The sequence below is a fragment of the Hyperolius riggenbachi genome, chromosome 5 (genome assembly GCF_040937935.1).
Source record: "Hyperolius riggenbachi isolate aHypRig1 chromosome 5, aHypRig1.pri, whole genome shotgun sequence".
Lineage (NCBI taxonomy): Eukaryota > Metazoa > Chordata > Amphibia > Anura > Hyperoliidae > Hyperolius > Hyperolius riggenbachi.
Genome location: NC_090650.1, coordinates 19,694,516 through 19,720,458, shown reverse-complemented (window position 1 = coordinate 19,720,458; position 25,943 = coordinate 19,694,516). Strand labels below are relative to the sequence as shown.

At 45.0% G+C, this 25,943-nt stretch overlaps 1 protein-coding gene across 3 annotated transcripts in view; it reads left to right on the top strand.

The window, feature by feature from the left end:
• Positions 1-25,943, top strand: part of CCDC13 (coiled-coil domain containing 13) — a 65,709-nt gene that overhangs the window by 24,629 nt on the left and 15,137 nt on the right. For 2 of the 3 annotated variants that reach the window (XM_068235133.1, XM_068235131.1), the window contains exons 6-11: positions 2,961-3,077; positions 7,444-7,548; positions 9,095-9,259; positions 14,920-15,096; positions 18,513-18,719; positions 24,271-24,404. In XM_068235133.1, coding sequence (XP_068091234.1) covers positions 2,961-3,077; positions 7,444-7,548; positions 9,095-9,259; positions 14,920-15,096; positions 18,513-18,719; positions 24,271-24,404 — 905 coding nt within the window. The remainder of the gene's footprint in view (positions 1-2,960; positions 3,078-7,443; positions 7,549-9,094; positions 9,260-14,919; positions 15,097-18,512; positions 18,720-24,270; positions 24,405-25,943) is intronic. The other variant, XM_068235134.1, reaches the window with a different exon arrangement.

The following is a 25,943-nucleotide window of genomic DNA, read 5'->3' as shown; positions in this document are numbered from 1 at the left end:
CCTCGGTGTGGTGCCGGTCCTTCTTTGGAGTGGATGTTGTGACCCCTTGGGTACCGGGGTGAGGATTTTGGCACACCTATATTTTCATTTTGAGCCTGCAGTGGTGCTCCTGACCGTTTGGAATATATGCTCATGTCTTCAGTAATCTCCCTGTGTCTGTCTGCATCACATGCTCATGTCTTCAGTAATCTCCCTGTGTCTGTCTGCATCACATGCTCATGTCTTCAGTAATCTCCCTGTGTCTGTCTGCATCACATGCTCATGTCTTCAGTAATCTCCCTGTGTCTGTCTGCATCACATGCTCATGTCTTCAGTAGTCTCCCTGTGTCTGTCTGCATCACATGCTCATGTCTTCAGTAGTCTCCCTGTGTCTGTCTGCATTACATGCTCATGTCTTCAGTAATCTCCCTGTGTCTGTCTGCATCACATGCTCATGTCTTCAGTAATCTCCCTGTGTCTGTCTGCATCACATGCTCATGTCTTCAGTAGTCTCCCTGTGTCTGTCTGCATCACATGCTCATGTCTTCAGTAGTCTCCCTGTGTCTGTCTGCATCACATGCTCATGTCTTCAGTAATCTCCCTGTGCCTGTCTGCATCACATGCTCATGTCTTCAGTAGTCTCCCTGTGTCTGTCTGCATCACATGCTCATGTCTTCAGTAGTCTCCCTGTGTCTGTCTGCATTACATGCTCATGTCTTCAGTAGCCTCCCTGTGTCTGTGTATAACATGCTCATGTCTTCAGTAGTCCCCCTGTGTCTGTCTGTATAACATGCTCATGTCTTCAGTAGTCCCCCTGTGTCTGTCTGCATCACATGCTCATGTCTTCAGTAGTCTCCCTGTGTCTGTCTGCATTACATGCTCATGTCTTCAGTAGTCTCCCTGCGTCTATCTGCATTACATGCTCATGTTTTCAGTAGTCTCCCTGTGTCTGTCTGCATTACATGCTCATGTCTTCAGTAGTCTCCCTGTGTCTGTCTGCATTACATGCTCATGTCTTCAGTAGTCTCCCTGTGTCTGTCTGCATTACATGCTCATGTCTTCAGTAGCCTCCCTGTGTCTGTGTATAACATGCTCATGTCTTCAGTAGTCCCCCTGTGTCTGTCTGTATAACATGCTCATGTCTTCAGTAATCTCCCTGTGTCTGTCTGTATCACATGCTCATGTCTTCAGTAGTCTCCATGTGTCTGTCTGCATTACATGCTCATGTCTTCAGTAGTCTCCCTGTGTCTGTCTGCATTACATGCTCATGTCTTCAGTAGTCTTCCTGTGTCTATCTGCATCACATGCTCATGTCTTCAGTAGTCTCCATGTGTCTGTCTGCATTACATTCTCATGTCTTCAGTAGTCTCCCTGTGTCTGTCTGCATTACATTCTCATGTCTTCAGTAGTCTCCCTGTGTCTGTCTGCATTACATGCTCATGTCTTCAGTAATCTCCCTGTGTCTGTCTGCATTACATTCTCATGTCTTCAGTAGTCTCCCTGTGTCTGTCTGCATCACATGCTTATGTCTTCAGTAGTCTCCCTGTGTCTGTCTGCATTACATTATCATGTCTTCAGTAGTCTCCCTGTGTCTGTCTGCATTACATTCTCATGTCTTCAGTAGTCTCCCTGTGTCTGTCTGCATCACATGCTCATGTCTTCAGTAATCTCCCTGTGTCTATCTGCATCACATGCTCATGTCTTCAGTAGTCTCCCTGTGTCTGTCTGCATCACATGCTCATGTCTTCAGTAGTCTCCCTGTGTCTATCTGCGTTACATTCTCATGTGTTCAGTAGTGTCCCTGTGTCTGTCTGCATTACATTCTCATGTCTTCAGTAGTCTCCCTGTGTCTGTCTGCATCGCATGCTCATGTCTTCAGTAGTCTCCCTGTGTCTGTCTGCATCACATGCTCATGTCTTCAGTAGTCTCCCTGTGTCTGTCTGCATTTCATGCTCATGTCTTCAGTAGTCCCCCTGTGTCTGTCTGCATCACATGCTCATGTCTTCAGTAGTCTCCCTGTGTCTGTCTGCATCACATGCTCATGTCGTCAGTAGTCTCCCTGTGTCTGTCTGCATTACATGCTCATGTCTTCAGTAGTCTCCATGTGTCTGTCTGCATTACATGCTCATGTCTTCAGTAGTCTTCCTGTGTCTGTCTGCATTACATTCTCATGTCTTCAGTAGTCTCCCTGTGCCTGTCTGCATTACATGCTCATGTCTTCAGTAGTCTCCCTGTGTCTGTCTGCATTACATGCTCATGTCTTCAGTAGTCCCCCTGTGTCTGTCTGCATCACATGCTCATGTCTTCAGTAGTCTCCCTGTGTCTGTCTGCATTACATGCTCATGTCTTCAGTAGTCTTCCTGTGTCTGTCTGCATTACATTCTTATGTCTTCAGTAGTCTCCCTGTGTCTGTCTGCATTACATGCTCATGTCTTCAGTAGCCTCTCTGTGTCTGTCTGTATAACATGCTCATGTCTTCAGTAGCCCCCCTGTGTCTGTCTGTATAACATGCTCATGTCTTCAGTATTCCCCCTGTGTCTGTCTGTATAACATGCTCATGTCTTCAGTAGTCCCCCTGTGTCTGTCTGCATCACATGCTCATGTCTTCAGTAGTCTCCCTGTGTCTGTCTGCATCGCATGCTCATGTCTTCAGTAGTCTCCCTGTGTCTGTCTGCATTACATGCTCATGTCTTCAGTAATCTCCCTGTGTCTGTCTGCATCACATGCTCATGTCTTCAGTAATCTCCCTGTGTCTGTCTGCATCACATGCTCATGTCTTCAGTCACCTCCCTGTGTCTGTCTGCATTTCATGTCTTCAGTCACCTCCCTGTGTCTGTCTGTAAAACATGCTCATGTCTTCAGTAGTCCCCCTGTGTCTGTCTGCATCACATGCTCATGTCTTCAGCAGGCCTGTGTGTCGCTTCTGCAGGGAGTTCCCTGTATGTAATAACATCTGAACATTCTCTGTTCCCGCTCCTCAGGCAGAAAGCTCCGAGATGAAAGCGCTACAAGAGAAGCTGTCGGCTGCCAATCTAAAGCTCTCAGAATATCGCAACCAGATCCAGAGCACAAAACAGGAGCTGAAAATGGCTCACAAGGTAAAAAAGAACACTGGTAAATAAAATGGCCTCTCCGGATCTTTCCTAGCCACAAACTGTTATTTAGGAGAAGCAAAATCTTCTTTCTCTACAGGCAAATCTCAGCTCACCCTGAAGTGAAAGAAACCAAGACAGTCCAAGCCAAGCTGGCTCCGATCAGTTAGGCCCGGTTCACATTAGCGTTTTTTTGCAGATCGGAACCGGAACGTATACTGTAGAAACGGAACGGATGTGAATGCATCCAATGTTAACCTATGGATCCATTCACATGCGTCTGTTGGTACGGATACGTTTCGTACGTTCCGGTCCCCGGATCTAAAAATTGCTGCAGGCCCTAATTTTCCGGACCATTCTGCCCAGCGGAACGGATCCAGACAAAAAATGCTGCAGCATTGGGGCAATGGGAAATGGAACCTTTCTTCACACTAGTTCCACCGGGGATGTGGGCATGGGCTGACGTGAACCTTAGCGACGGGAGGGTAAGAGGGTGCAGCAGCTAGGCGGGAGGGTGCAGCAGCCGGGTGGGTGGGAGGGTGAGGGAGGGTTTATACATACCTAATCTTCCATAGCAGCTGGCAGTAGAGGCTTCCGTTCCTTTTCCGCGTCATGTGACTAGTCACATGAGGCGCTGTGTAGTCACAGCGGAAGAAGAGGAAGCCTCTACCGCCGGCTGCTACTGAAGATTAGGGATGTATTGCTGAGTGAAAACGGATCCGACCAATCATCAATCAGATCCGTTTTCACTATGTGAACCAGGCCACGGACTGAGCCACCCGGATCCGGTGAAGCGGATCCTTTTGGCTCGAAACGCAAATGTGAACCGGGCCTTAGAGAAGCAAACCTGTCTGGCTGTTCCTGGGGTATACAGCCACCACACAACCGTAAAGAGAATCTGAAGTGAAAATAAACGTATGATATAATGATTTGTATGTGTAGTACAGCTAAGAAATATAACATTAGTAGCACAGATATGAGTCTCATTGTTTCCAGTACAGGAAGAGTTAAAGAGACTCCGTAACAAAAATTGCATCCTGTTTTTTATCATCCTACAAGTTCCAAAAGCTATTCTAATGTGTTCTGGCTTACTGCAGCACTTTCTACTATCACAGTCTCTGTAATAAATCAATGTATCTCTCTCTTGTCAGACTTGTCAGCCTGTGTCTGGAAGGCTGCCAAGTTCTTCAGTGTTGTGGTTCTGCTATGAACTCCCCCTTCCAGGCCCCTCTCTGCACACTGCCTGTGTGTTATTTAGGATTAGAGCAGCTTCTCTCTTCTCTCTTATCTTTTACAAGCTGGATAAATCGTCCTCTGAGCTGGCTGGGCTTTCACATACTGAGGAATTACAGACAAGGGCAAAGCTGTTTGCAGGAAGAAACAAGCAGCCTGAAACTTCAGTGCATGAGAGATGCAGGGGGAAAGAAACACACAAATGATCTCTTGAGATTCAAAAGGAAAGCTGTATACAGCCTGCTTGTGTATGGATGTATTTTCTATGTGTGGACATACTGTACATCAACCTACTTCCTGTTTTGGTGGCCATTTTGTTTGTTTATAAACAAACTTTTTAAAACTGTTTTTAACCACTTTTAATGCGGTGGGGAGCGGCGAAATTGTGACAGAGGGTAATAGGAGATGTCCCCTAATGCACTGGTATGTTTACTTTTGTGCGATTTTAACAATACAGATTCTCTTTAAGAAACTCCAGTTGTTATCTATGCAAAAGAGCTTCTCTGAGCTCTCCAACTAATTTAGTCAGAGAGCAATGCTATTTTCTGAAGCAATTATACATCAAAGAAACAATATAAGACAACTTCAGGTAAGGTTTTACTGTAGATCATTTAAAAGGCTCATTAGCTCTGCTTGTTTTATAGTTTAAAATACAGAGAGTAGTTTGTAAATGGCAAACATTATGCGTAATACACACAATGAGATTTTCTGGCAGATTTACTGCCAGGTCGACTATTTTCAACATGTCCGATCTGATTTCCGATCTATTTTCCATAGAGGTAAACGAAAAATCGATCGGAAATCAGATTGGACATGCTGGAAATAGTCGATCTGGCAGTAAATCTGCCAGAAAATGTAATCGTATATATTAGGCATTAGAGTATGATGCAGTGTTATAAAATAAAAGTATATAACTAAAAATAAAAATATGAGACTCTTTTCTTTGCTGCTAATGTTTATTTATTGTCTGTACTACACATACAATTCATTATATCATCATTTTTTTTCACTTCAGTATCATTTTAATTGTATTATTATTATTATTATCATTATTATTATTATCATTATTATGCATGACACTTCTGTAACGGCACTTTATAGAGAACACTAAACATTTCTCATCACTAACTGCTCCTCAGAGAGGTTCTGAATCCAATGTATTATTATTAGTGGTTTATAAAGTGCCAACATATTCTGTTGTACTTTACAATGTGAGGAACAAACATGGGGTACATAATAATACAGACAATGGTATACACCAATATACAAGATACAGAGTTGGCACAAAATTGGTAATGACAGTGACAAAAGTAACATGAATAAAATGTATAACAAAATCCAAACGGGTGAGAGAGCCCTGCCTTTGCAAGCTTACAATCTGAAAAAAATGGGGCGTACAAGAGGTGGGGTAGTATGCCATATTCATACCTAGAGGCAGTGTGTTGTAGGAGTGCAACTTGGTTGAAGGGTAAATGGCTTAAAGAGGAACGGTCGCGAAAAATCTTAAAATCTAAAACACATACAAATAAGAAGTACGTTTCTTCCAGAGTAAAATGAGCCATAAATTACTTCTCTCCTATGTTGCTGTCACTTACAGTAAGTTGTAGAAATCTGACATTACTGACAGGTTTTGGCAGTGATTGGCAGTTGCTCCGTCCAACTGCCAAAAAAGTGTGCAGCGAGCAGGGAGGCTGGCCAGCATCTTTGTATTAATCATTTTCAGGGAATGTCTTTATAAAGAATAAAGGCCATGCTGAGAATCCCCTATAGATAGATGGACTAGCCCAAAATCTGTTGGTAATGTCAGATTTCTTATAGTTACTGTAAGTGACAGCAACATAGGAGAAAAGTAATTTATGGCTCATTTTACTCTGGATTTTAAGATTTTTACGATGGTTCCTCTTTAAGGTACAGCATATGCTTGATGTAAAAAGTGAATTTTGAGGGAGCAATATATCAAAGGTTAGAGAGCGACGAATGTGTTGCAGAAGAGCATTCCAGAGGAGGGGTGAAGCACATGCAATTTATGTACTACAATAACTGCCTCTTCTCCCTTCACCTTTCCATAGGACAGTACATACACCCTCTTTGGTCTCCTCCCCTCAACCATCCATAAGACACATACAGTCTCTCTTCCACTCCCCTTTCCATAGGCACTATGTTCAGCCTCCTTCCTCTCCTCCCCTCGCCCTTCCATAAGATTTCCTGATTCTGTTCCCCCTCCCTTCTCCATAGGGCAGAACATGTAAATTAGGTTAGCCTGGCATATAAGGCAGTCATAGGCTTCTGTGGACTGCTGGGCAAAATGACCGTGAATGAATGTTTCAGTTGGCATAGATACAGTATGCTTAGGTTGCTGTGTGGAGTCTTGATTGATGGTCAGACCTTCACCTTGTGCTCATGCTTCGTGAAGCTGCCCCTTCCCTACAATCAGCACTAATATACATTCCATCATGCTTGGTTAGTGCTACATTTGTGCCCATTTGTGCTGCAAAAATTAAGATTCGTGCTGCTTTCATTTTGAAAATAATAGCACTTATTACTTCCAAAACAATACCATCACCCAGCCCCAGAACAACAGCCTACAGGTATAAAATTGGTATGGATGGGTTGTGCTGTGCATGTGCTCATCTGTGCTTCAAAAATCGTCTTTCTATCTTTTAAAGTTTTTGAAATATTCATGTTTTTATAAAGGTCAAAAGTTCACTCGGGCTCGCTCAGCCCTTGCGATGTTGTAGGGAGGCTGAGTGAACTTTTGAACTTTAGAATAAAGTGAAAATCTTAAAAACTGTAAAATATAGAAATATAATTTTTGCAGCACAGATGAGCACATGCACAGCACTACCCACCCATACCAGTTTCATGTCTGTAGGGTGTTGTACGGGGGTTGGGTGATTTGGTATTACTTTGGAAATAGTAAGTGCTATTATCTTCAAAATGAAAGCAGAAAAAATCTTAATTTCTGCAGTGCAAATAGGCACAAACATAGCACTAACCAAGCATGATAGAATTTTTATTTGTGCTGATTGTAGGGGGCCAGCTTCACAGAGATGTATACTGGGCCTCTCCTGTTTTAATGTCAGGTCGGTTTAACTTGCAGATACCAGTCTAACATCTAGATGTCCCATGTTCTCCTCAGGTTTTGGTCAATGAGGTTGGAGAGGAGGTAAACATCGCACAGCTGGTGGCCTCATCGGGAAGCTGGCGAGGACGGTCTCAGCAGATACTCGCTCTGCAGGGAAGGGTGAGTATGGAGATTGTGGACCAAAATGCGATAAATGCTAATTTCACCGACATCGCTAGAATGTTATGATTTTACATACTGGTAGTTAGTATAGTTGAAAAAAAAAAGACATCTGTCCATCAAACTCAACCAGAAAAAAAAACTCACTGTCTTGCACCCTCACATATCCCAGGAGATTCAGAGGAAGACAAAAAAACACTACAAGGCTAATATGCCTTAAAAGGGAAAAATTCCTTCCTGACTCCAGATGGCAGTCAGATAAATCAACTCTCCTATGAATTACCTAGTATTTATAGCTGTGGATGCCCTATGTAAGATAGGATAGTAGTGGCTGGATAGTGTAATGGTTAAGGGCTCTGCTTCTGACATGGGAGACCAGAGTTCAAATCTCGGCTCTTCCTGTTCAGTAAACCAGCACCTATTCAGCAGGAGTCCTTAGGCAAGTCTCCCTAACACTGCTACTGCCTATAGAGCGCGTCCTAGTGGCTGCAGCTCTGGCGCTTTGAGTCCGCCAGGAGAAAAGCGCAATATAAGTGTCATTGTCTTTAAACCCCCTCTTTAAATACAAATATACAGTTTGCCACTAACTCCTGAGGTAAGATATTCCAGATTTTAACCACTCGTACTGTAAAGAACCCCTTTCTAAATTGATGGCAAGACCTCTTTTTCTCCATACACAGATCATGTCCCCTTGTCTTTGCACAAGCTTGGGGACAAAAAGCTCATCTGCCAAGCTTTTGTATTGCCCTCTGGAATCATCTTTTTTTCCAAGCTAAATAAGCCCAGTTTGTCCAACCTTTCTTGGTAAGTGAGACCTTCCATCCCTCTGATTAATTTAGTTGCCCGTCTTTGTACCTGTACTAGAAGGTCAATTTCCTTTCTATAGTGTGGTGTTCAAAACTGTATTCCATACTCCAGAAGTGGCCTCACAAGTGATTTATACAGAGGGAGTAGTATACTAACATCTCGAAAAAAATGTTTTCCCCATTTTATGCATTCCAGAATGTTATTAGCTTTAGCTTCTGCTTGGCATTGTAAATGGTTACTTAACTTATTATCAACCAGTATTCCCAAGTCCTTCTTTAACGCTACATACTCACCTTGTGACCCAAGAAGATGGATCCCATTGACCTCCCATGACAATGAGTGCTCCCCGATACATCTTTCTGGTGATGGGTATGCCCGACATCATGCGATGGCACATGACAGATGGAAATGAGACTTCTAGCAATTGCGGTACTTTGTGCGGGTGTCGTTGGGGATCTTAAAGATCTGATCCGGCTTAGCGGTGGTTAACGCTGCGCGACGCAAAAAGACGTTTGTGTGATCGCATGCCTGTACCCAGAAACGATCGATCGTCGCTCAAATTATCGCCAGTCATCTGAAAAATTGTTGGGAAAGTAGCTTCATGGGTACGGGCCATAAGTCTGATGTTGTGTTTACTCTTTCATCCTTCTGGTGACAACAGGACATTAAAACTCCCAACTCCCCCACCATCCTTCTCCAAACTGCTTGCTGAAACATAACCCTTCTGTGCTGTGTGCAGGTCCGGGAGCTGGAGACCCAGCTGGGCCAGGTGCGGAGTCCCACGTCGGAGCTGAGCCTGGAGGAGGAGATGTTGGGGATCTCGGTTCCCAGAAGGTTGCCTGCCCAGGAGAAGAACTTGTTCCGTCTCCGGACCCTGGAGAAGGAGAGGAAGGAATCGCTGGAGGTCAGTCATATAACTAGATGATCAGTCTTACAGCTGGCAGTCTAACTGTTTCATCTCCAGCTTTTAGTCTCAAAGATTTGTATTTGTATTTAAAGGAAAAAATGTCAATTGTACAAAACGTGCCAAACATTGGGCTGAGTGCTCTCAAGAAATATAAAAAGGCTCAATCATGAATCACATCAAGAAGATACCTGCTTCAGCAGTTCATAGACCCTCATCTCCTCTTCAGCAACCTCCATCTGTCTGGTCCCTCCAAGACTGTTCCAGACATTCCCCCCTCAGTCACATGGGCATGCATGGGATAGAGTGATTGCACTGTCAGATGAAGCCACGCCTCATTGCTGAATAATAGCCTATAACAGCTCTCAGATTTTCGTAGGGAGGTGTGGCTTCATCTGACAGAGCATCCTGCACAGGTGCAGAACGAGGTTTTCTCATACTTGTAAATCAGGGAAACCGAAAGTGAGCTGCGGTGGGGTACTGGATGATCGTTTTGTCCTGGCACAGGACACCTGCAGGGGGCTGGTAAAAGCCCCAGATAAGTTAAACTCCTTTTTTTTTTTTTTTTGCTTCATTACAGGTTTCCTTTAAGAGATGGACTAGTCCAAAACCTGTTGGTGAGAGTTTTGGAGCTGTCAGAATTGATAAAACCTTCTGTAATTGACAGCTACATAGGAAAGAAGTATTTTACAGTGCATTTTATTCTGTGACACATGTACATTTTACATGTATGTTTAAACATGTCCTTAAAATTTAGCACATTTTGAGGATAGTGGTCATTTAAGCCATTTTGTTTGTGTGACAGCTAGATATGTAAATGCAGCCTGGACATGTCACAGTAAGGAAAGCAGAGTCGGGCTCGGTGCCTGGACAACACTTGTAATTGTATACTTACAGCTAATGTAGTCTATCATCAGTCTGCATGTTCTGGGAAGCCTTGTCTGCTGATACAGCAATCTCCACTCTGCGCAGTCAGTGAGGGGGCGGGACTCACTATGTGCTATACTGATGCATAGAGGAACCAATCAAACTGGGGCTCACTGGTTGTCCAATGAACAGACCACTATAACACCAGCAGGCAGGAAAAAAACAGACTCCAGAGTCTAATAATAGACTTAGGTGGTTTTAAAAAAGGAACATTACCAAAAGATATGCGAGTGAACAGATGCGCCAAAAGTATAAAATATCATAAAAAAATTTAAACCATGGAAGTGGTAGTGGTGGTGGACTCTTACTCACTCCAAAGGATATGACAGTACAAACGTATTAACAGAAAATGTATTTATACACTCCACGATTTTTGCAATGCGTTTCGCAGGCGTGACCCCGCTTCATCAGGGATTGTAGTACAAGGAAAAATAATACAGACATTGCAAAGTGAGAAGTTGAAACATAGAAGATAGATCAAGAAATGATTGATACTATAGATGAGTGTCAGTAGCATGTTGTGCCCTGTGTATAGATGAGTGTCAGTAGCGTGTTGTGCCCTGTGTATAGATGTATGTCAGTAGCGTGTTGTGCTATGTGTATAGATGAGTGTCAGTAGCATGTTGTGCCCTGTGTATAGATGAGTGTCAGTAGCGTGTTGTGCTCTGTGTATAGATGTGTCAGTAGCGTGTTGTGCTCTGTGTATAGATGTATGTCAGTAGCATGTTGTGCGCTGTGTATAGATGAGTGTCAGTAGCGTGTTGTGCCCTGTGTATAGATGTATGTCAGTAGCATGTTGTGCCCTGTGTATAGATGGGTGTCAGTAGCGTGTTGTGCTCTGTGTATAGATGTATGTCAGTAGCATGTTGTGCCCTGTGTATAGATGTATGTCAGTAGCATGTTGTGCCCTGTGTATAGATGAGTGTCAGTAGCGTGTTGTGCTCTGTGTATAGATGTATGTCAGTAGCATGTTGTGCCCTGTGTATAGATGAGTGTCAGTAGCGTGTTGTGCTCTGTGTATAGATGGGTGTCAGTAGCATGTTGTGCTCTGTGTATAGATGTATGTCAGTAGCATGTTGTGCCCTGTGTATAGATGAGTGTCAGTAGCGTGTTGTGCTCTGTGTATAGATGTATGTCAGTAGCATGTTGTGCCCTGTGTATAGATGTATGTCAGTAGCATGTTGTGCGCTGTGTATAGATGAGTGTCAGTAGCGTGTTGTGCTCTGTGTATAGAAGGGTGTCAGTAGTGTGTTGTGCCCTGTGTATAGATGGGTGTCAGTAGCGTGTTGTGCTCTGTGTATAGATGTATGTCAGTAGCATGTTGTGCCCTGTGTATAGATGAGTGTCAGTAGCATGTTGTGCTCTGTGTATAGATGTATGTCAGTAGCATGTTGTGCCCTGTGTATAGATGAGTGTCAGTAGCGTGTTGTGCTCTGTGTATAGATGTATGGCAGTAGCATGTTGTGCCCTGTGTATAGATGGGTGTCAGTAGCGTGTTGTGCTCTGTGTATAGAGGGGTGTCAGTAGCGTGTTGTGCTCTGTGTATAGATGTGTGTCAGTAGCATGTTGTGCCCTGTGTATAGATGAGTGTCAGTAGCGTGTTGTGCTCTGTGTATAGATGTATGTCAGTAGCATGTTGTGCTCTGTGTATAGATGAGTGTCAGTAGCGTGTTGTGCTCTGTGTATAGATGTATGTCAGTAGCGTGTTGTGCTCTGTGTATAGATGTATGTCAGTAGCATGTTGTGCTCTGTGTATAGATGTATGTCAGTAGCGTGTTGTGCTCTGTGTATAGATGGGTGTCAGTAGCGTGTTGTGCTCTGTGTATAGATGGGTGTCAGTAGCATGTTGTGCTCTGTGTATAGATGTATGTCAGTAGCATGTTGTGCCCTGTGTATAGATGAGTGTCAGTAGCCTGTTGTGCTCTGTGTATAGATGTATGTCAGTAGCATGTTGTGCCCTGTGTATAGATGAGTGTCAGTAGCGTGGTGTGCTCTGTGTATAGATGTATGTCAGTAGCGTGTTGTGCTCTGTGTATTGATGGGTGGCAGTAGCATGTTGTGCCCTGTGTATAGAAGGGTGTCAGTAGCGTGTTGTGCTCTGTGTATAGATGTATGTCAGTAGCATGTTGTGCCCTGTGTATAGATGAGTGTCAGTAGCGTGTTGTGCTCTGTGTATAGATGAGTGTCAGTAGCGTGTTGTGCTCTGTGTATAGATGTATGTCAGTAGCATGTTGTGCCCTGTGTATAGATGAGTGTCAGTAGCCTGTTGTGCTCTGTGTATAGATGAGTGTCAGTAGCGTGTTGTGCTCTGTGTATAGATGAGTGTCAGTAGCATGTTGTGCCCTGTGTATAGATGAGTGTCAGTAGCATGTTGTGCCCTGTGTATAGATGAGTGTCAGTAGCCTGTTGTGCTCTGTGTATAGATGTATGGCAGTAGCGTGTTGTGCCCTGTGTATAGATGAGTGTCAGTAGCATGTTGTGCCCTGTGTATAGATGTATGTCAGTAGCGTGTTGTGCCCTGTGTATAGATGAGTGTCAGTAGCATGTTGTGCTCTGTGTATAGATGAGTGTCAGTAGCGTGTTGTGCTCTGTGTATAGATGTATGTCAGTAGCATGTTGTGCCCTGTGTATAGATGTATGTCAGTAGCGTGTTGTGCTCTGTGTATAGATGTATGTCAGTAGCGTGTTGTGCCCTGTGTATAGATGTATGTCAGTAGCATGTTGTGCCCTGTGTATAGATGGGTGGCAGTAGCATGTTGTGCCCTGTGTATAGATGAGTGTCAGTAGCGTGTTGTGCCCTGTGTATAGATGTATGTCAGTAGCGTGTTGTGCCCTGTGTATAGATGAGTGTCAGTAGCATGTTGTGCTCTGTGTATAGATGAGTGTCAGTAGCGTGTTGTGCTCTGTGTATAGATGTATGTCAGTAGCATGTTGTGCCCTGTGTATAGATGTATGTCAGTAGCGTGTTGTGCTCTGTGTATAGATGTATGTCAGTAGCGTGTTGTGCCCTGTGTATAGATGTATGTCAGTAGCATGTTGTGCCCTGTGTATAGATGGGTGGCAGTAGCATGTTGTGCCCTGTGTATAGATGAGTGTCAGTAGCGTGTTGTGCTCTGTGTATAGATGTATGGCAGTAGCATGTTGTGCCCTGTGTATAGATGTATGTCAGTAGCATGTTGTGCCCTGTGTATAGATGTATGTCAGTAGCATGTTGTGCCCTGTGTATAGATGAGTGTCAGTAGCGTGTTGTGCTCTGTGTATAGATGTATGTCAGTAGCCTGTTGTGCTCTGTGTATAGATGAGTGTCAGTAGCGTGTTGTGCTCTGTGTATAGATGTATGGCAGTAGCATGTTGTGCCCTGTGTATAGATGTATGTCAGTAGCATGTTGTGCCCTGTGTATAGATGTATGTCATTAGCATGTTGTGCCCTGTGTATAGATGAGTGTCAGTAGCGTGTTGTGCCCTGTGTATAGATGTATGTCAGTAGCATGTTGTGCCCTGTGTATAGATGAGTGTCAGTAGCGTGTTGTGCTCTGTGTATAGATGTATGGCAGTAGCATGTTGTGCCCTGTGTATAGATGTATGTCAGTAGCGTGTTGTGCTCTGTGTATAGATGTATGTCAGTAGCATGTTGTGCCCTGTGTATAGATGAGTGTCAGTAGCATGTTGTGCCCTGTGTATAGATGTATGTCAGTAGCATGTTGTGCCCTGTGTATAGATGAGTGTCAGTAGCATGTTGTGCCCTGTGTATAGATGAGTGTCAGTAGCCTGTTGTGCTCTGTGTATAGATGAGTGTCAGTAGCGTGTTGTGCTCTGTGTATAGATGGGTGTCAGTAGCGTGTTGTGCTCTGTGTATAGATGTATGTCAGTAGCGTGTTGTGCTCTGTGTATAGATGTATGTCAGTAGTGTGTTGTGCTCTGTGTATAGAAGGGTGTCAGTAGCGTGTTGTGCTCTGTGTATAGATGTATGTCAGTAGCATGTTGTGCCCTGTGTATAGATGAGTGTCAGTAGCGTTTTGTGCTCTGTGTATAGATGTATGTCAGTAGTGTGTTGTGCTCTGTGTATAGAAGGGTGTCAGTAGCGTGTTGTGCTCTGTGTATAGATGTATGTCAGTAGCATGTTGTGCTCTGTGTATAGATGTATGTCAGTAGCGTGTTGTGCTCTGTGTATAGATGTATGTCAGTAGCGTGTTGTGCCCTGTGTATAGATGGGTGTCAGTAGCGTGTTGTGCCCTGTGTATAGAAGGGTGTCAGTAGCGTGTTGTGCTCTGTGTATAGATGGGTGTCAGTAGCGTGTTGTGCCCTGTGTATAGAAGGGTGTCAGTAGCGTGTTGTGCTCTGTGTATTGATGGGTGGCAGTAGTGTGTTGTGCTCTGTGTATAGATAGGTGTCAGTAGCGTGTTGTGCTCTGTGTATAGATGGGTGGCAGTAGCGTGTTGTGCTCTGTGTATAGAGGGGTGTCAGTAGCGTGTTGTGCTCTGTGTATAGATGGGTGTCAGTAGCGTGTTGTGCTCTGTGTATAGAGGGGTGTCAGTAGCGTGTTGTGCTCTGTGTATAGATGGGTGTCAGTAGCGTGTTACACACAGACTGTCAGTAATCTCAGCATTGACATGTTGTGCTCTGTGTATAGATGGGTGTCAGTAGCGTGTTACACACCGACTGGCAGGCAGCAGAGCTTTCGCACTGTCAGGAATCTCAGCCTTGACGTGTCGTTCTCTCTGTATTAATCCCAGAGACTGATGGGAGAACATGACGCTCTCAGGAAGGAGCACGACGAGCTGAAGAAAAGGTTTGAAGCCTCCAAAGCCAGAAATAGATCCCTGTCCACTGATGTGAAGAGCCTGAAGATGCAGCTGACGACACTGCTGGAGAAGGGGAAGCATGACGATGAACTCATAGATGCCCTGATGGTAGCGTGTCACCTACTCTGCACTCCCAGGCTGCCCATTCAAGGGTGCCACGTGTCTAACAGGAAACAATTATTATTACTGATTTATAAAGCTCCAAGATACTCTGTGGCGCTGAGCACATTAAACCACAGGGGTAAAACACAAGGCCCACGGGCCAAATGCCATTTTAACAGTCTTTCTAATTGAAACATTGTCATTTTGAGCCAGGGTGTAACAATAACCCACAGGACCCCCCCCCCCCCAACAAAATTAGCATGGGGACCCCTCCTGGGAGCTGCCAACCCACCCAGCAGGTCATAAACCACACACACATACACACCTCCCCCCCCCCCCCCGGGCACAATTTCCCCACATAGCAGAGTAGCACAGAGGAGCAATGTAATATTTAGTTGCTCCAGTGATGCGTTTTGTCTCCTGTTCTTCCTAGAAGTCGCATGCTCTGTGCTTCTATACCACCTTCTTCCCTTCTTCCAATCACGTGACATCCATTTGGAGCCACGGGTATGCCTCATAGAGCGTGCGGCTGTCAGGAAGATCAGAGGAGACCCTGGAGCAGGTAAATATTAATCTGCTCCACTGCGCTGCTCTGCAGAAGGGGAGGAGCCAGCCCCTCATGGTCACTCTAGTTACGCCACTTAGTTGAGACTGTTCAATAAGTTTTCAATCTTAATAAAAATGTTGGCTCGCAATTTACCGTAGTCTGTTTTTAGATTTTAACAGTCTAGAGTGTCCTGCTGCGCTTCCGTGTATTCCGATGGAGAAAAGAGTCTCTGTTTAGCTCCTCATAGACATCCAGTGCAAGGAAAAGTGCCGTCACCTGAGTAGCAGGATGAGAACCAATCAATCTCCCTCAAAGTGCCTGCTTACCCGCAGGATGCTTGACCATCAACATTCATAGGCAGCCATTGCCTCCATGCATGAGTAACTTGAGATCAATAAAGGCTTTTCATAGCGTAAAACAATTTTATTAAAGCAGTAGGATCAGCCATACGATGCCAGGGGAAAAAACACATATATAAGTAGATAAATACTTGACCTAATTACATAACATGTATTATACTGTCCACGTTTTGATTTCAGTGAATGTTATATAGTAAATGACGAGAATTCTGTTCCTGGTGGGAACCATGTCTTTTGCCCACAGTTAAGGCTAACTTGTGATGTCATTTCTGCCCTTTACTTTTTTTCTTGTGTCCTCCAATTGCTGAGTCGCCTCAGCCTTGCTTGTAAACACAAGTGAGTAGGGGATTAGGTTTCAGATAAGCAGCTGGCAGGGAAATAAAGGGAAGAGGAGGAATAGATTATAGATAAAAAGAATCCCCAGCATTCAATTCTTTGGCACAACTACTAAAGGGCCAGTGCTCCTTAATTATGTGATAACTCCAAATCATAACAGCAGAAAAAGTTTTGAAAGTTTTGAATGCAGGATTAGCATCTTTATCACTTAACCTCCTCGGCGTTCTATTGAGATCGCCAGGGAGGCTGCGGGAGGGTTTTTTTTTAATTAAAAAAAAAATATTTCATGCAGCCAACTGAAAGTTGGCTGCATGAAAGCCCACTAGAGGGCGCTCCGGAGGCGTTCTTCCGATCGCCTCCGGCGCCCATAATAAACAAGGAAGGCCGCAATGAGCGGCCTTCCTTGTTTTGCTTAGATCGTCGCCATGGCGACGAGCGGAGTGACGTCATGGACGTCAGCCGACGTCCTGACGTCAGCCGCCTCCGATCCAGCCCTTAGCGCTGGCCGGAACTTTTTGTTCCGGCTGCGCAGGGCTCAGGCGGCTAGGGGGGCCCTCTTTCGCCGCTGCTCGCGGCGAATCGCCGCAGAGCGGCGGCGATCAGGCAGCACACGCGGCTGGCAAAGTGCCGGCTGCGTGTGCTGCACTTTATTTGATAAAAATCGGCCCAGCTGGGCCTGAGCGGCAGCCTCCGGCGGTGATGGACGAGCTGAGCTCGTCCATACCGCTCAGGAGGTTAATACACTCAGACCAGTTTCTGTTGAAATTTTATTTTTATGGTGACGATACTGCCTTATCCACTTTATCCACCACTACAGTATATCTACGTCCTCTGTGACTTCATGTAAGCCACGAGGACGTAGATATACGTCTTGTAGCAGAAGCAGTGCTGTGCAGGATTGGGCTTGTTCCCGTGCAAAACCTCTGGCACTATCTGATGCAGCACTAATTGGTAAACGGAAATATATGTTTCCTGAGCTAATGAGATTGATTTTTACCATTAAAAATACTTTTATTTTCTCAGTTCATAGTGAAAAATACACACTGTAGCATTATTTCAGAATCAAATATCTTCACCATAAATTGTGACAGGAACATAATCTAAGTTTTGTGATAAACGGTAAGAATAGCCAAACAAAATTTGTGTTTTTTTTATCTACAGTAGCATTTTTTATTTTTAAACTGGAATTGGTAAAACTGAGAAATAATGTGTTTTTTTTCTATTTTTATCCTTGTTTTCCCATTAAAATTTATAGAAAACAAAATTGTTTGAGGGAAAAAATGGCATACAATGAAATCCTAGAAGATCTTGAAAACAAACAATATATATTTCATTTCTGTTTCATAAGTAGGGATAAAGTTATTTATGATTAACTAGGGACGTAGCTAAACTGTCAAAACTGCTCTGGTCCATAAGTGGGAAACAAGGTCTGCCTGCTACAAATCTACGTACATAATAGCAACTTGTCCATATTGCATATCAAACATATCTCTTACTAGCCGTCCATATGCATTCCCAGCGGCTCCCATCAGCTATACAGTCTCATCCACAGCGAGTTGCGGGCTTCCTAGCTCCTCCCTATGCGTTTTATTACGGGGCGTGACTCATCAGGCTGATCATACTTCAGGTCTGTCAATAGTTGGAATATCTAACACCGCCACGTACCTGACCGAGACCTTTTGAGCGAGATCTTTGCTCGATCCTGCCGAAAATCAATTGTGTCCCCTTTCTTTTGAGATCATTGCACGCGGTTTGGACCGCTGAATGCCTGACGATCAGTCTGTCCTTGTTCATATAAACTTATATAGAACACCTGCTATATTTTCCTCTTCCTGTGAACACCAGGAACTCAATCTGGCTTACAGGAAGTACTTTGGATCCCAAGATCCTTGGCAAGTGTCATATGATATCACCCACCCATCCCAGTATCTTCCTCCTCTAAATACAACCATTCAAACATGTCAGACTCAGACAATGACCTTATGTACTCCAGTGTTCTGTAACTCAGGATGATAGAAGTAAATCCTTCCCTATGTAACAAGGCTTTAGAGCAAGGCAGGAATTTATAGTCATAACTGAATTCTATAACACAGCCAGGTAAATATGAGTTGAGAGCTGAGTGTGTGCTAGAATGGTTATAAACTATAAATGTTCCATGACATGCACACCTATGTTTCCAGGGCCAGCAGAAGAACTTGCAGGAGATTCTGGGCCGTCTGAGTCAGCAGGAGGAGAAAAACAAGGACTCTCAGCATTCTCTGAGTCTGCACCTGAACAACGAGAGCCAGAAGCAGAACTCACTGGTGACTCAGCTAAAACAGATGGTGGCTGAGAGGGAAGCCAAGGTGAAGGAGCTGGAGGATGAGGTCCAACAACTCACCACCAAGGTAAAGCTTCACCCACACATCAATCCTCTGACCACACCAGGCCCATCAGTCCTCTGACCACACTGGGCCCATCAGTCCTCTGATCACACCAGGCCCATCCGTCCTTCTCATCCACACCGGGTCCATCAGTACTGTGACCACACCGGGCCCATCAGTCCTCTGACCACACAGGCCCATCAGTCCTCTGACCACACCAGGCCCATCCGTCCTCTAATCACTCCGGGCCCATCAGTCCTTTCTCCACACCGGGCCCATCAGTCCTCTGACCTCACCGGGCCCATCAGTCCTCTGACCACACCGGGGCCATCAGTCCTCTGACCACACCAAGGCCATCAATCCTCTAACCACACCGGGCCCATCAGTCCTTTGACTACACCGGGCTCATCAGTCCTGTGACTACACTGGGCCCATCAGTCTTCTGACCATACCGGGCTCATCAGTCCTCTGACCCCATCAGTCCTCTAATCACACCGGGCCCATCAGTCCTCTCTCCACACCAGGTCTATCAGTCCTCTGACCACACCGGGCCCATCAGTCCTGTGACCACACAGGCCCACCAGTCCTTTGACCACACCGGGTCCATAAGTCCTGTGACTACACTGGGCCCATCAGTCTTCTGACCCTACCGGGCTCATCAGTCCTCTGACCACACCAGGCCCATCAGTCCTCTAATCACACCGGGCCCATCAGTCCTCTGACCACAAAGACCCATCAGTCCTGTGACCACACTGGGCCCATCAGTCCTGTGACCACACTGGGCCCATCAGTCCTTTGACCACACTGGGCACATCAGTCCTCTGACCACACTGGGCACATCAGTCCTCTGACCACACTGGGCACATCAGTCCTCTGACCACACCGGGCCCATCAGTCCTGTGACCACACAGGCCAATCAGTCCTGTGACCACACTGGGCCCATCAGTCCAGTGACCACACTGGGCCCATCAGTCCTGTGACCACACTGGGCCCATCAGTCCTGTGACCACACTGGGCCCATCAGTCCTGTGACCACACTGGGCCCATCAGTCCTGTGACCACACTGGGCCCATCAGTCCTGTGACCACACTGGGCCCATCAGTCCTGTGACCACACTGGGCCCATCAGTCCTGTGACCATACTGGGCCCATCAGTCCTGTGACCACACTGGGCCCATCAGTCCTGTGACCACACTGGGCCCATCAGTCCTCTGACCACACCGGGCCCATCAGTCCTGTGACCACACAGGCCCATCAGTCCTGTGACCACACCGGGCCCATCAGTCCTCTGACCACACCGGGCCCATCAGTCCTCTGACCACACCGGGCCCATCAGTCCTCTGACCACACTGGGCCCATCAGTCCTCTGACCACACTGGGCCCATCAGTCCTCTGACCACACTGGGCCCATCAGTCCTCTGACCACATTGGGCCCATCAGTCCTTTGACCACACTGGGCCCATCAGTCCTCTGACCACACCGGCTCCATCAATCTTCTGACCTCACCGGGCTCATCAGTCCTTTAACCATGCAGGCCCATCAGTCCTCTGACCACACCGGGCCCATCAGTCTTCTAACCACAATTACCTCCTCAGTGTGAATGGGCCCTTGGTGGCGCCGGACGTTTTTATCCCCTTGTCTTATTTCTGAAGATATGTAATAAAGCTTGTATTGTTTGAAAGCTATCTTTCCTGTCCTCCGATACTGAGTGTTGTTCTGTGGAAATGGCCGGTGTTTTCCCATTGGCCCCTCCCAGCCCCCACATGTGACCTCTCATGGTCCGTCTGCTATGCACCTACAGTCACGTCAGTAAGGGGATAATTTATGACATTGTAACAAAAGTTCCCTTTATACACCGGTCTTACTTCTCTGCATTGCTCCTCTTCTGGAAAAGGAAAGTATATCCTGTTTATAGAAGGGTGACATTTCCTTTACAAAAAACAGAACTATGCTGAGTGCAAGTGCAGCGCCTCTCCCAACACAGCTCAACAGCTTCTGCTTTGTCACTGGCCAGTTCAGTCACTCGCACCCTCATGCACTTGCCTTATCTTTGTTACAATTGTTCTACAGTATATAACATAAATGGCATATGAAATTCAATGTTGAAAAATGTAAAGTCATGCATTTTGGTCGTACCAATGGTCTAGCACCATACAAAATAAATGGGATACAGTTGGGGACATCGAGAAGGACTTAGGAGTACTCATCGACAAGTTAAATAATCGTACTCAATGCCAAGCCACTGCAGCTAAAGCTAACAAAATTTTGGGATGCATTAAAAGGGAAATAAAAACTCGAGATGTTAGCATGATATTGCCCTTGTTTAACTCTCTAATAAGGCCACATCTAGAATATGGAATTCAGTTCTGGGCACCACATTACAAAAAAGATATTGCAGTTTTAGAGCAGGTGCAGAGACGAACAACAAAATTGATACGTGGGATGGAAGGTCTCGCTTACCAAGAAAGGTTAGATAAACTGGGTTTATTTAGTCTAGAGAAAAGACGCCGTAGAGGAGATCTGATTAACATGTATAAATACATCAGAGGGCAATATAATAGCTTGGCAGATGAGCTTTTTGTCCCTAGGCCTTCTCAAAGGACTAGAGGACATGATCTGCGCATGGAGGAAAAACGTTTTAGCCATTTATTTAGGAAAGGGTTCTTTACAGTAAGAGTGATTAAGATGTGGAATGCATTGCCACAGGAAGTCGTTATGGCAAATTCTATACCTGCATTTAAAGGGGGCTTAGATGCTTTCCTTGCGTTGAAAGACATCCATGGCTACAATTACTAGGTAATGCCTAATGATGTTGATCCAGGGATTTTATCTGATTGCCATCTGGAGTCAGGAAGGAATTTTTCCCTTTAGGGGCTAATTGGACCATGCCTTGTGGGGTTTTTTCGCCTTCCTCTGGATCAACAGGGATATGTGAGGGAGCAGGCTGGTGTTGTACTTTGTACTGGTTGATCTCGATGGACGTATGTCTTTTTTCAACCATAATAACTATGTAACATTTCATTACTTTATTTCAGTTGTTCTATATAAACCAATCTTTATTTCGATTATTCTATATACCTTATATACTCGCAAATAAGCCTAATTTTTTAGTACAAAATTGTGCCCCCCATGCACTGCAACATGGTGTGCAGAGCGCGCTGCTCAAGACTACCTGTGTCCCCTGGCTTGTGGAGTGGAGCGTGCAAGCAACGTGTCAGCGGTGCAATGATCGGGGATTCTGCCTGTATGGTAATCGCTGTGTCTCATATGACGCCATCTAGTGGTGTCTTGAGACACAGCAGTATCATCCTTGGGGCACATCTGGCTATGGGGAGGGGGACTGACCTGTACTGGGGGCGCATCAGGCTACTGTGAAGGGGGCTTAAATGCAAGTCAATCACTTTTTCCTGGTTTCTGAGGGAATAGTGGGAACCTCGGCTTATACGCGGATCAGCTTATATGTGAGTATATACGTTAATATCTTTCAAGCATACAGGAAGCAAATTAAATAAACAAAGTGAATAAAGTACCATAAAATCAAAGGACAACTATCCCAAAAAAGTGTTTAATATAAAATGCATACATCTAAAATATAGATTTCTCCCAGAGTAAAACGTACTATAAATTACTTTTTTTCCTGTGTCGCTGTCACTTACTCAGTTGTGATAGTGAAAATCTAACAGAACTGTCAGGTTTTGGACTAGTCCATCTCCTCATGGAGGATTCTCATATACTTCTTTATTTGCAAAAAATGCCTTACTGAATTGTCAATTGCTCAGTCCAACTGCCACATTAGTGTGCATTCAATTAGGGAAGCTGGCTGGCAACTTTGTATAGATCCTTTCCAGGATGTGCTTTTATACAGACTAATGGAAATACTGAGAATCTCCTATGAGTAGATGGACTACTCCAAAATCTACTCACAGTTGTCATTTGTCAGCATGCATGCAAAGGAGAAGATGAGGTACAGTAAATGCTAAAGGTACCGTTAAAGTGAACCAGAGACGAAGCACCCTCATGTGTTTTACCATATATATCAGTGGGAACATTAGAGAACACACCTACCCTGCTCTCTGTTTCATCCTTCACTGCTCAGCCTGCTTCTAATCAGCCCTGATAAAATCCCCTTCTGAGGAAGCATTTGTAACGAGAAACAGCTGTCTGGCTTGTTAACCCCCCCTGCTAACCACGCTGTCTGTTTTCCTTGGTGATTAACCTCCTTAGCAGTATGGACGAGCTCAGCTCTTCCATTACCGCTGGAGTGCGCCGCTCAGGCCCCGCTGGTCCGATTTGCTTAATTTTTTTTTTCAAACACGCAGCAAGCACTTAGCTTGCTGCGTGTCTATTCTGATTGCAGCCGCCGATGCGCCGATAGAGGCCCCCCCAGACCCCGTGTGCAGCCTGGCCAATCAGTGCCAGGCAGCGCCGCGGGGTGGATCGGAACTCCGGATGACGTCACGACGTAGATGACGTCGATGACGTCATCGCGATCGCCGTCATGGCAACGGGGGAAGCCCTTAAGGAAATCCTGTTCAGAACGGGATTTCCTTACATGGCTACCCGCCGGCGGTGATCGGAACTACGCGCTGGACGCCGCAGGGAGGGGGGCATCATGTAGCTAGCTCTAGGCTAGCTACATCATTTAAAAAGAAAAAATTAACAAAAACTGCTGCGCCGCCACCCTGGCACAGGTAATAGAATGCCAGGGTGGTTAAAGGTACCTTTAGCATTTACTGTGCCTCATCTTCACCTTTGCATGCATATGGACTTGTGTTGTTCCTGAGTGCACGTTTCTGATGGTACATGATCCCAGAGCAGCCCACACATATCCCAGCTGCAGAATCTAGTGCTGGTCTTTGTTGCTTTAGTTAGTTGTAATTTGTCACATGGAAGCTTTCTAACATGCTAAACAATTTTGAGCTCTGAATTCCCCATCAGAGGAATACAAGCTCCCGGTCCCCAGGCATAGGAGCAGAGGGAGCATTCAGGTCTCTCTCAGCTCAAATTAAAGGACAACTGTGAAAAAAAAATGCAACGTTTAAAATATATAAATATAAATGGGCATTTCTCCAAGAGTAAAATGTCCTATAAATCACTAGGCCTCAATTCACTAAGATCATGCTGGTGATAATAAGGCAAGAGAAAACTTACCTTCACACAGTGAGAGAGTAATCTTATCTCTTCATTCCTTAAGTTACCTCCTCTGTAGTTAATTTACCTCCTCTGTAGTTAATTTACCTCCTCTGTAGTTATTTTCACATGCAGTTAATAAACAGCCTGTCTTTAACTCTGGAGTTATTTTAAGGATTGGAGAGTTAATTTAAAGACAGAAGAGTTAACTTTAGGTTTGCCTGAGGTAAAATGTTTCCTGAATACTACATGCCTTATCACCATGGTAACAACTCTAGAAGAGTTATTAAAGACAGGAGATAATCTTAGTGAATTGAGGCCAAAGTTCCTTCACTTACAGTAGGATTTGAAAATCTGACAGATTTTGGATAAGTCCATCTCCTTATGGGGGATGCTTTCAATCCTCTATCATCGTTAATGGCCACCTTGTGATGTCGTTTTTTCAGAGTCCTAAGCGACATTCCAGCATGAAAAGTGTAACAATGGAAGAGAGTGAAGACTGGGTGAGGACAGATGGACGGGTTCCAGCGCGGTCACCGCCAGGCAGCGGAGATCACATGGGCACAGCACGCTCAGCCAGGTAATGATTCACTCCGAGCTGCCACCATAACATCTGTTAAAGGACACCCGAGGTTAAAATAAACTAATGAAATAAACAATTGTATCTATCCTCCTTCTCCTAAAAATGACTTTTTAAGATATTCCACAGTTTTATTTTATGTTTAAATCTACTTTTTACGTTTTTACTGTTTTATTGTTTTTTGCGCAATGACACATTCATTGAAGTATGCCAGAGCTAAAATCTATGAACTAGTGTACCTTTTTATCTCTTTCCTGCTCTCAGAAGCCATTTTCTGCTAGGAAAGTGTTTTATAGTTGTCATTTCTTATCAGTGAGGGTCACACTGTAGTCTGACCCAGTCCTGACTCAGACAGGAACTGCAACTAAAGGCGCATACACATGCTGGACTTTTTCAAACTACGGGTCGTCAGACGACAATTGCACGTGAGTACAAGCTGTCGTCAGACTGATAAGACTGGTTTTGACTGATCCAGAGGGGACCCCGGGCCACCGGAGCTGCGGCGAGGGCACAGGATGGCTGTCAGGGGCTGCAGGGAGCCCCAGGTAAGTAGATTTTTGATTTTTAATCTTCCTGGACCTTCACTTTACAGAGGGATGAAACACTGATTTTAAAATCATAAATAATCAATTCAGCATTGATTAAATTGTAAATCATCCCCCCCCAATTAATAAGTAGTGCCTGTTTGAACCTTTAGTCCCCTATGGCTGTTTCACATCGAGGACTGATCCGCTGTGATTGTGCTGCTGATCGGCGAAGCTTTAGTGCAGTGTCTCCTTATGGGAGCTTTTACACCGCAGCACTGCGAACGCAATACGACTGCAAAAGTGCTGCATTCATTCCAGGAGCAATCGCGCTCCGATTTTCGTTCCTGAAAGGAGAATTGCAATAGTTGAATAATCACTAAGCGCTAGCGATCACAATTTTTGACGTGAAAAGGCCCCATGCTGAGTAGGAGGAAGTAAAGTTTTCTGAGGTCGCGATTTTTCTGCGTTCGCGATATTGGTGCGATTTTTGGAGCGGTTGTGTTTTTCATACAGAAGTGAGCTGAAGATGGACGCTCGCCCAGGATGAATATTTGAACTTTTCAGATTAACCCGCCCACTCCTGTAACTAGCTCGCTGCTTGTCCCAGAAAACTCCTTGGAGTTGAGAATGAGATGTGGTATAGAATATGATGGTTGCTGCCAGTGCCGACAGCGAACTTGTAAGGGGGTCACAGGGATGCAGTATTTTGCATAGCTACAGAAGATGTGATCATGTGATTAAAAAGAACCCGAGGTGACAGTGATATGTAGACTGCCATATCCATCTCCTTTTAAACAATACCAGTTGCCTGGCTGTCCTGCTGATCTATTATGCATCAGTAGTGTCTGAATCACTCACTTGAAACAAGCATGCAGCTAATATAAGCATGTTTCAGGTAGTGTTGGGCGAACAGTGTTCGCCACTGTTCGGGTTCTGCAGAACATCACCCTGTTCGGGTGATGTTCGAGTTCGGCCGAACACCTGATGGTGTTCGGCCTTTTAAGTTCGGGTT